Genomic DNA, 12,038 nt, shown 5'->3' on the forward strand with positions numbered 1-12,038 from the left:
GGCAAGAACTGATGGCAGAAAAAAGACATACCTGAGAACTTTCTATAAAAAAATAAGTATTTCTGGCGCACCTGGGTGGCTCAGTCAGTTAAGCATCCAACTCTTGGTTTCAGCTCAGGTCATAATCTCATGGCTAATGAGTTTGAGCCTTGTATCAGGCTCTGTGCTGATAGTGCAAAGCCTGCCTGGGATATTCTCTCTCCCTCTCTCTCTGCCCCTCCCCTCCTCACTATGTCTCAAAATACATTTAAAACTTAAAAAAATTGTTATAAATAAATAATTCTGAATATTTACTAATTATTAGTGCTAACATGTGACAAGAAGGCTTAGTGCTAACATGTGACATTCACACAACTGAGGTCTCTTCAGGCTTGATTCTGCTCTGTGAATTCTGAGGAGTTTGGGCTAAAAGAGAAAAAAGGAGAGAATACACATTTCTAAGAAGAAATGAGAAGCTCAGGCAGAAATAATACCATCAAATAGGCATACATGGGAGGGAGAATAGGATTAGACTGGCAGACTGGACATGGAAATAGGAAAGGCACATGAGCATACTGGTATAGGAGGGCATGCTGGCATGGTGGATGACAAGAATGTTGCTCGCCACAGTGTAAGTATTTCATGTATATTTTTAAGTGGGGCATAATGGAGGTATGATTACTGGATGAGGAAACAGAAGTGGAGGGGAAAGATGGACTGAACAAACAGGACCACAGAAAGAAACTTACAAGGTAGTTTAGCTCAACTTTTGGAATAAAAATTACTTGTTGTTTCACAAAAAGTAAATTATAAGCACACTTTAGAATTAGAGAATTTTAAATAAAACAGATTATTAGCTTTTAGAAATATTCTATGTCGATCTCATAGTTCATGGGTTCAAGCCAGGCATCGAGGTCTGTGCTGACAGCTCAGAGCCTGGAGCCTGCTTTGGATTCTGTGGCTCCCTCTCTCTCTCTGCCCCTCCCCAACTCACACTCTGTCTTTCTCTTAAAAATAAAAATAAACATTAAATTTTTAAAAGAAATATTCTATGTCTATTTTTTCATTTTACAAATTGATTTTATTGGCATTAAAATAAGTTAGATTTGGATATATGAATATATATAATGCCCTCATGATGACTTTCAAACTTCAAGCTTTACATCAGAGTTGGAATTCCTGGATTTTTGTCATTAGCACAGAATCAATTACCAACTCAAATACTTCCCCTGCTAGCGAAACGCTAATTGTGATGCTGTACAGGAGCTCCACTAATCAATAGAATTCCCAGAATCCGACACACTGGTGTGGAGCTCAGCTGCTCATTCACATTCTCTACAGATCGATAAGCTAAAAGAGTTTCTAGTTTCCAGGATCACCAAGAAAAAAAAAAAAAAAGGAAAAAGAAAAAAAAGTCCTCTTCCTAATGAATCAATGTTCCTTAAAACAAAGCAACACAAAAACAAGGCAAACATCTCTTTCATCCACCCCAATTAACAGCACTTCTTTCATATGCCAAAATCAAATTGCAGATTCTGAGACCTTATAAGTACCTTCTCAGTTGAAGTCTCTTGGGTTTTAAACATTTGCAATTCATTAGGGGACAATCCATTTCTCCTCATTGTATTTCATACAATATACTGTTTAAATGTCATGATGGTTCCTGAGACCATAGTCTACATACAAGATTGGATGTTGATATTCTAGTGTCCCTTCCTATGCCTGTCTCAGGTATTCTCTGAAACTGAAGGCAGTTATAAGTTCAAAATGCAGCAGTACAGTTCCCTAGTCTTGCCACTATACCCGGGTCTGGTCCCTGGTAGCGGGGGGGGGGGGGGGGGGGGATCATATAAAATGTCTTGAGCTGAGCTGTACACTCAACTGACTAAAGAGCCTCAGGAAAGTCCTGGCCTCTGAAATCTATCATCAATAAGAGAACCAATGGTGTCTTATAAGTCCCTATGAAGCCAGGGAAAATTTCTAAACTCATTTACTTTAGAGTCAAAAGGACTCCAAGGGACAAAAGCCAGTGTCATTTTTGGGTAGTGGTCTCCTTGAGTACAGTTATCCATTATGCTGTCTGTGGGCCAAATGCAGCCAAATTAACTTGGCTGGTCTATTTGGGACTTGCAACAAATAACGTTCTTTGCTAATGACCATTAATTAAAACAGTTTCAGTGAGAAAACTGAGAGCTTTACTATACATGTGAAAACACTTAAGTTCACTCACTACTAGTAGGGTACCTGTGATAACATGTAGTTGAGTTCTGAGAATTTATTCTGGTCAATAGTAAAGGCTGGTGTGCTCTCTTCCCATTATGTTATTCTTCAGAAGAGTTCCTGCTGTGACCATCCTAAGTCAGGGTCACCACATGACCTGATGTTAAGCATATTAAGACCTAGAATTTTCTGCAATTCCTACTTATACTCAACCATCAATTATAGAATAATGTTTTTAGTAAAACTACTTTCATGTTTTGTTGTTATTTTGTTTATTATCAAGCATTCAGCAGGGTAGGTCATGCCAACTGACTAATGAGACTTACTGAGTTGCACTGTCAAGTCAAAGATGTTTTGGAATTACGGACACAAAAGCACAACTTGTTAGACCCCTGTGGCTCACTAAGATTTCTTAGTGAATTAATAAGTCAACTGATCAGACAATTGAAACTACATGGGAAAGATAAAGTCAGAGCCAAACTTGATTTGTAGACTGAGCAGATGGAACCTCATTCCTTTGCTACTGCTGGACTGCTTGGAGCTCACGAGAACCACAGAATTCTAAAAACTGCAGAGACATTTCATGGAATGGAAAATCACAATTTCAGACAGGATCCATACATTGTTGATGAGTTTAAAAGATATTTTAATTTTCCATACCTGCCTTTGGAAGATAAAGTATCAGGATGTGTCTGAATTATTAAGTATCTGCTCTTTGAGTGTGGTTCAATTTTAGAATTCTGAAGCTAAGCATATGAACCCTAAAACTATCTTAAAATATTTTATCAATGCTGGGGTACGTGGGTGGCTCAATTGGTTAAGCGTCTGACTTCAGCTCAGGTCACGATCCCACAGTTTGTGGGTTCCAGCCCCGTGATGGGCTCTGTGCTGACAGCTCAGAGCCTGGAGCCTGCTTCAGATTCTGTGTCTCCCTCTCTCTCTGCCTCTCCCCTGCTCGCACTCTCTCTCTCTCTCAAAAATGAATAAACATTAAAAAGTGTTTTTTAAATACGTTTTATCAACAGGTAGTATTTGAGTTAAACCAGCTCAATAAAAATGTATTTATAAAATGAAAGCCAACTGGGGAGTACTATTAAGAATGTTAACCTGTAATTGAGATGTGCCATAATTCTTGAGAATGTCAGTCTGTGAAGTACCAATATTTTTTATGAATGATTAAAATTGATCCCTGATTAGCTTCAAGCTGAAAATATCATTCCTCTGTAAGAATAAATTTAAGAATCTTATTAAACAGGCTGCTTACATTTTATTCTAAAATAAGCCTAACACTATAGCTAATAGGCTACATGCTTCATTCTTATTTTTAATAGAAATCCATATGCCTTATAGATAAATAGATTTGTGATCACGGGCTTTAATACTGCAAATAAAGGTGGACACTTCTACTCTATATTAAGCTCCTCATTAACTGGTAAAACACATAAAGTACCCGGAGAGAAAAAAGTAAGATGAATAGTCATATATCTTGCCAAATCCATCCAGATTTTGAGGTATTACAACAACAAGGATCTAAGGGGGGAAAATCTAAAATACCGCAGAAGAAAAGCTAAACAAGACATTTTATTTTGGTTTAGTCATTAAATGTCAGCCCAAACTCAAAATATACAGTGTTTTAGGAAAGATAAAGGCTTAAATGCCTTACAAATGGGATAGTATGTTTATAGGACTCATTACTCTAAGAAAAACCACAGGTTCAAAAATATAAACATGCTCCACAAGGGTTTAAATAATTCATAAGTAATAAACTCATAACAGATCTTAGGGCAAGAAAGGGAATTCCAGAGACATTCCTAGCCTCTGAGGTCAGTATCATGAAAGGCAAAGATTTCACAAAGAAAACTGTCCATTTTTTAGGGAGGAACACAAAAGCTAGAAGTGTCTGCCCTGAATGGCATTTCTTCTATTCATCCACACAATCACTCACTCATACCCACAGCAAGGTACTGAATACTTGCTATTAGTCAAAATCTATACTAGATATTGGGAATAGCGGAACAAGAGACAAGAAAAACAAATCCAGGTGTTTTCAAATGATCCTTTTTTTCTTTTCAAACAAATGTTTCTATAGCAAAATAGTAGAACCATATGGTAAATATACTATTTTGGCATGTCTATATATTTAATGCCTTCTTTTTTCCCTGCTGAGAAATCTTTAGCTGTGTTATTCAGAGCAAAGAAACCAGCAATAGGGAGAATCCACACGGTGAATATGTTCTCTCCTCCAATCTTCTACCTTTTAATAATTACAACTGGACATAAAACTTGTTCTTAAATAGAACTTTATTCTCATCCTGTTCAAAATGTAGCTTCAATACTGAGCAAATATGAAGCCTTTACCACAGAGGGACCTGGCTAGGTTCCCACTCTTGGAATGAGGAGAGAGACCAGCCACACTGATTTGTCCAGTGCTCTTGTAAAATGACATGTATTTTTAGTTTATACAAAGTTTGGCATATATTGAATCTCAGGTGTAGAAGAAGGGGCTTCAACACACTAGCCAAGTAATTATAGACTTTTATAAGGAACATGAAGAGAAAAGACTTCTCCTCAGAGTTTTGTAAAAACAAGCCATATGGTCTTAGGTAAACCACTTCACCCTTAGTTGTTTGTAAAGTAGGGATGAAGAAACCTGTTCCACCTCCCCATAACACTGTTGTAAAAATGCTGAAATACTGTAATAAATGCAATATTATGATGAGGTCCCAGCCAGGGGAATTCTATTCATAGGAGTCATTTTTTAAAGGTATATAATAAAATAGGTTTATCTTCAGAAGAAGGACAGTTCACAACATGTCTTGGAAATGAAATCCACTTTGAGGTAGCCTGCCTGGTTTGTCTAGAGTTCGTACTCCCAGGAGAAAGCCAAAACAAATGCAGTAGATAATCTAAGAAACCTCAAGAGCTGTATCCGTCTCTCCACCTCTCTCTTTTTTTTTTATTTTTTTTTTCAACGTTTATTTATTTTTGGGACAGAGAGAGACAGAGCATGAACAGGGGAGGGGCAGAGAGAGAGGGAGACACAGAATGTGAAACAGGCTCCAGGCTCTGAGCCATCAGCCCAGAGCCTGATGCGGGGCTCGAACTCACGGACCGCGAGATCGTGACCTGGCTGAAGTCGGACGCTTAACCGACTGCGCCACCCAGGCGCCCCGCTCCACCTCTCTCTTTAACAAGGAACTCATTACTTGGACCTCTTCCCATTCCAACTTTTCTTGTCCCCTAACACAATACACTTGCTCCTTTTTATTCAGGGATAATATTGACTCTGAACATTCTCCTTTAGTCTTGAAAGGCCTGTCCAGCAATTATTACAAGTCCTTGTATATTCCAATATTATCTGCAATTACATTTTCTCTATCAAATCTTCTCGTAGAAGGGGAACGAAATTTTGACCTAACCTTGTTTAAAAACATCCAGAATGGCTCAAAATCCTATGTAGTCAGGCAAGGAAGCACCTAACTCTCCCACCACCAGACTCCAGATCTCTAAAGTAGAGTGGGTCAAACAGAACCAGAACATCTATGGAGCTACAAGATGAAACAAAAATATTGGAGGTGATATTGATCTGGACTCTACGGATCCAAAGAGTTTTGAGGCTTTTCCACATTAGGACATCTCTTGAAGGAGACACTTTGAGTCCATCGCTAATGTAACACAGAGCTAAGAGTACTCACCTTAGTATCTGCCATAAAAATTAATGAACTCCGAAAAGATGTGTCATTTTTTTTTAATTTTTTTTTTTTACATTTATTTATTTTTGAGAAACAGAGTGAGACAAAGCGTGAGTGGGGGAGGGGCAGAGAGAGAAGGAGACACAGAATCTGAAGCAGCCTCCAGGCTCTGAGCAAGCAGTCAGCACAGAGCCTGATGCAGGGCTCAAACCCACAAACTGTGAGATCATGACCTGAGCCGAAGCTGGATGCTCAACTGACTGAGCCACCCAGGCACCCCGGATGTGTCATTTTAAATGACATAGTTATTCAAAAGGAGTACCTATGGGATTAAGGTAAGTACTATGTACCAAATAAATTTCAATGACCAGTTAATTCTCACATTCACCCACATCACTTTTTTTTTGCTGTTGTTTTACCTTTTTTTAATGTTTATTTATTTTTGAGAGAAAGAGGGACAGAGTGCAAGTCAGGGAGGAGCAGGGAGAGGAGACACAGAATCAGAAGCAGGCTCCAGGCTCTGAGCTGTCAGCACAGAGCCTGACATGGGGCTCAAAAGACAGGAGTCAAAGGTGGACACTTAACTGACTGAGCCACCTACGCTCCCCCACATCAATTACTTTTTAAATTAAAATGATAATTGTTATAATAGTATGCCAAACTGGCAATAAAAACAATATTATGTATACCTATTCTTCCCATGAAAGTATCTCTCATCTTAAAAATTAAAGCATAAACAGTACCATCTTTAAAGGTTTGTTGTTGTTGTTTTTTATAGAAATGGGTTTCTAAGGGCACTTGGGTGGCACAGTTGGTTAAGCATCTGACTCCTGATCTTGGCTCAGGTCATGATCTCACAGTTCATGAGTTCAAGCCCCATATCCGGCTCTGTGCTGATGGTGCAGAACCTGATGGTGCAGAACCTGCTTGGGATTTTCTCTCTCCTTCTGTCTTCCCGTTCCCCACTTGTGCACACACTCTCTTTCTCTCTCCCTCTCAAAAAAAAATTTTTTTTTTAATTTTAAAAATTTAAACGTTTTTGAAGTTCACCTAATTAATTTGGCAGCTTCCAGCTCATCAGCAGTTGGTAAAGAAGTCGTCTTCAAGAAAACCATGTCAAATGGGCAATTCTCCAGAAGTGCTGCTGCCCCCTCCACATCTCTGATGGTTATGGAGACTTTTGCAATATGTGAAAAGGATTTCTGTGCAATATCAGCCAGGTACTGAACAGTGACATCTCCAACTAATAAGAGGTCTATTTTTGCCTGAAAGAGAAGGAAAAAAAGCAGAAGTACCACATAATTCATATCTGAGCACAGAGAAGATGCCATGTATGAGAGGATAAAATAAAGGTGACAAATAATACCATGACTGACTATACAAACAGACTGAATGGTCAACGATAAGCACCTCAGGGACAGGAACTAGTAGTTTCTTGTCCTCAGTACTTAGGGTAGTGAATAGATCTAATGGTCATGCTATTTTTTTTTAAGGTTTTTAAATGTTTATTTATTTTTGAGAGAGAGAAAGAGAGCGAGGAAGGGGCAGAGAGAGGGAGACACAGAATCTGAAGCAGCTCCAGGCTCTGAACTGTCAGCCCAGAGCCCGAAGCAGGGCTCAAACCCATGAACCATGAGATCATGACCTGAGCCAAAGTCTGATGCTTAACCAACTGAGCCAGCCAGGTGCCCCGAAGGTCATGCCATTTTTAAAAGCTCTGCCTACAAATAACTATTCTACTGTGATTTTCCTCCCAGTTTCTTTTTCATTCTAGGAACAATAGACAGGATTCTTAAGGCCCAGTTTCCCAGTCACTCATCCTGCTGGAAAGTGTTTACTAATGAGAAAAAAACTGGTGATTCTCTTAAAGCACTTGTTTTAATGAAACACACATTCCAGAGAACAAAGTAAGATTTAAATTCCTAAATTCCAAGAGATACTCACAGTCTTTTCTGTAAATGGAATATACATGCCATTCAAACTTCATTATTTTAGAGCCAAAAAGCATCTTTCTTTCCTTTGGGGGTTATTTTCAAGCACACTCAATCAAGAAAAATATAATTTCCATCTTCACCTTTTATTTTCCTATGTTTTATTTTCTACAGCTATTGAACATAATCCACTAAAACTGTCAAAGAAGGGCGATGCTTAAATTAGTGGAAACAGCAGACACTTGGAAACGGCAGGCCACAGGTCCGCATGAGAAAACAGATTTGGGAGCTGACCAGAATTGAAGCCGAAAGAAGTGGGTGAAGGAGTTGGAAATACCTAGGAAGAGAAAGGCAGCTTAGGGCGCCTGGGTGTCTCAGTCAGTTAAGCATCCGACCTTGGCTCAGGTCATGATCTCACCATTCATGAGTTCAATCCCCACGTCGGGCTCTGCACGGACAGCTCGGAGCCTGGAACTTGCTTCAGATTCTGTGTCTTCCTCGCCCTCTCTGCCCTTCCCTAGCTCACGCTCTGTCTCTCTTGGTCTCTCAAGGATAAATAAATGTTAAATAAATAAATAAATAAATAAATAAATAAATAAATAAAGAGAGAGAGAGAGAGAGAGAGAGAGAGAGACAGAGACAGAGAAAGGCAGCTTGCCAAAGATACAACCCTTCAGAGCAGGATGCTCGTGGAGTATCCCCTCTCCTTCACCTGGTTTCCCAGGGGCTGCTGAAGGGAACTTAGGAGGTGCAAGAAACTAGTCAGGTTTAAAGTAAGTAAAACTTTGGCCCTTCTTATTTCTGCCTTCTAATTTTCTTCCTTCTGTTAAAAAAAGAAAAGAAAAGAAAAGAAAAAAGTGAGTCTTCTTTTATCCCTCTCTCATATCCTAATTTAATCTCCTCCTCAGAAGCAACCACTGTCAATGATTTTGTCTATATCCTTCCAGATGAATTCTTTTTTTTCTTTTTATTTTTTCCCTGTTTTTTTTTTAAATTTTATTATTTGTTAAAAGTTACATCCAAATTAGTTAGCATATAGTGCAACAATGATTTCAGGAGTAGATTCCTTAGTGCCCCTTACCCATTTAGCCCATCCCCCCTCCCACAACCCCTCCAGTAACCCTCAGTTTGTTCTCCATATTTATGAGTCTCTTCTGTTTTGTCCCCCTCCATGTTTTTATATTATTTTTGTTTCCCTTCCCTCATGTTCATCTGTTTTGTCTCTCAAAGTCCTCATATGAGTGAAGTCATATGATTTTTGTCTTTCTCTGACTAATTTCACTTAGCATAATACCCTCCAGTTCCATCCATGTAGTTGCAAATGACAAGATTTCATTCTTTTTGATTGCCGAGTAATACTCCATGGTATATATATACCACATCTTCTTTATCCATTCATCCATCGATGGACATGTGGGCTCTTTCCATACTTTGGCTACTGTTGATAGTGCTGCTATAAACATGGGGTTACATGTGTCCCTTCACAACAGCACACCTGTATCCCATGGATAAATGCCTAGTAGTGCGATTGCTGGGTCGTAGGGTAGTTCTATTTTTAGTTTTTTGAGAAGCCTCCATACTGTTTTCCAGAGTGGCTGCACCAGCTTGCATTCCCAACCTTCCAGATGAATTCTATGTTAATCATATAACACGTATATACCTTTTTTTCATAAAGGAGGTATTTTTAAAAGTGAGTTTCTTTTCTCACTGTAGTTCAACAATTCCTCAGAAATTCCAGTTCACTGGGAACATTTTCACTTCCCAGGCTGTTAAAGATTTATTCTCTTAAATACACGTTTTCTATCATTTGTTGGGATCTGGAGCAGAAGGAGAACGTGTACTCATCTGTCATCTTGATCCAATCTTCCTCATTTATGAGGATAGTAACTTATCAAACCATTATTGCTATAATGCTGTAATGAACACCTTTGTGTACATATGTATTTTTAGTCTCATTAAATTCAAAGTAAACCGTGGACAACTTATGACGGATCTAATATGAATAACGGGCAGGACTGAATCAAAGAAATAAACAAGATTACTGTTTAAAAGAATGAAAAAGAAAAGTGTGGCATGTACAAAGAATGGAATATTATTCAGCCTTAAAAAGGAACTGAATTCTGATACATGCTACAACGTGAGTGAACCTTGAAACCATTATGCTAAGTGAGAAAAGGCAGACAAAAAAGCAGAAATGTTGAATTATTTCATTTGTATGATATCCCTAAAATAGGTAAATTCAAAGAGACAGAATATAGAATAATGGTTACCACGGGCTGGGGGCAGGGGAAAATGAAGAGTGAGTGTTTAATGAAATACAGCATTGTTTTGAATGATTTTTTAGAAGTTCTGAAAATGGGTAGTGGTAAAAAGTATGTTATGTATATTATACCCCAATTTTAATAAAAAGGAATGAGGCGCTAATACATTCCACAATATGGGTGAAGCCTGAAAACTTTATGGTAAGTAAAAGGAGGCTATAAGAAAAGACCATGATTCTATTCACATGAAATGTCCAGAGTAGACAAATCCATAGAGACAAGTACTTTAGTGCTTACCGGGGGGGATACGGAGGTTGGAGTGATTGTTAATGGGTACAGAGTTTCTTTTTGGGATGAAGAAGATGTACCAACACTTACTGTGGTGATGTTCGTCCAATTCTCTGAATAGCAACCCTGGAAGTGTATACTTTAAATGGGTGAATTGCATGGTTATGAATCATGTCTCAATAAAAGTTTATTTTTAAAGGAAAATAAATGGAGGAATAAATACATCTTTGTACAAGTAAGTCTAAGTCCTAGTGCCAAAACTATAAGATTAAAAGGTAATTTTTTGCTTTTGTTTCTCAACTTAGATACTGCCAAATTGTTCTTCCCAAAAGACAGAAAAATCCCCAAGAGTGTACAGGAGTACCATTTCCCCAATCCTTAATAAGACTATTTATTAATTTTCTTCATTTTTGCCAATATTATGAGGAAAAAAAACCCCAATCTTCCTTTTTGTTTGCGTTTTTCTGATTAACTGTGAAGTTGGGTATCTTTTCATTATCGTGGCAATTTCCACTTCTATTTATTGCATATTCTATTTATTATGCTTGTCTACTTATTATCTTTTTCTAGGTTCCTATTTGTTGTTTATCTTCTTCTTATTGCTCCATAGTTTATATATTCTGGATATGTTAACTACTTTTTTCTATTTGTCATGGCTTTTAACTTTGATTACAAGGTCTGTCACAAATAAATGTTTAATATTTAGTAACAGCCACCTACTGTTTCCTTTATGGGCTTGGTGAATTTCATCTTGCTTTCAAAGCCATCTCTATTTACATTATTAAAATATGTTTTCATAGTGTGTTCTAATACTTCTATGGTGTTTTTTTTTTTTTTTTTTTTTGCATTTTGCTTTTTATCTCATATGGAATTTATTTGGTGATGTATCTAATTTCATCTCTTTCAAATGCAGGGCTAATTACCCAAGTAGCCTTACTGAATAGAGTAACCTTCTCCCAGTATTTTCAAATGCCACCTTTATATATATGCATGTACAATTTTCTGGGCTTCATTCTGACCCACTGATCTATTTGCCTATTCCTAATTAATACAACACTAATTACTAGCTTTTTATATCTTTTATATTTGATACAGCTTATCGTTCCCTCCTTGCTATCCTTCAATTTGGTTCTTAGATATTTCCCACAATTTCTCCTCCAATAGAATTTTAGCATCAGGTTGTCAAGTTCCAAAAAGAAGCCTGTTAAAATGTTGATTGTGGCTGCATTTATTTGACAGATTAATTAGGGAATATCAATCCAGTATTAAATCTCCCTATTTAGGAAGTAGGACTTAGAGAACTCAGGTCTTTTTTAAATGTAAACTTCATACAGATTCTGCACATGTCCTCATGTTTATTGCTAGATATTTGAAAGTTGAGGAGTCATTGTAAAGGGGATAGCTTTTCTCACTGTATTTTCTGATTGATTATAGCCAACACAGACAGAGCTACTGACTTCTGTATGAGGAATCTGCTTCAAGAACCTTATGGTACTCTCTCTTTAGTTTCAATATACTTTAGTTGATTCTTCTGAATTTTCTAGGAATATAAATAATCATTCAGTCTTCAAAAATGACATTTTTGTCTCTACACCCAGAATTTATGCTTTTTATTCACTGATCTTAAAGCACTGGCTAGAAATCCAAAACAATGGTGAATACAAGGA

The 12,038-nt window shown here is 37.6% G+C and overlaps 1 protein-coding gene across 3 annotated transcripts in view; it reads right to left on the reverse strand.

Annotated features, from left to right (window-relative positions):
* Positions 1-12,038, reverse strand: part of SOHLH2 (spermatogenesis and oogenesis specific basic helix-loop-helix 2) — a 53,955-nt gene that overhangs the window by 33,847 nt on the left and 8,070 nt on the right. For all 3 annotated transcript variants that reach the window (XM_040448202.1, XM_040448203.1, XM_040448201.1), the window contains exon 2: positions 6,942-7,156. In XM_040448202.1, coding sequence (XP_040304136.1) covers positions 6,942-7,156 — 215 coding nt within the window. The remainder of the gene's footprint in view (positions 1-6,941; positions 7,157-12,038) is intronic.

The sequence above is a fragment of the Herpailurus yagouaroundi genome, unplaced genomic scaffold (genome assembly GCF_014898765.1).
Source record: "Herpailurus yagouaroundi ecotype Mexico unplaced genomic scaffold, PumYag 197, whole genome shotgun sequence".
Taxonomy (NCBI): domain Eukaryota; kingdom Metazoa; phylum Chordata; class Mammalia; order Carnivora; family Felidae; genus Herpailurus; species Herpailurus yagouaroundi.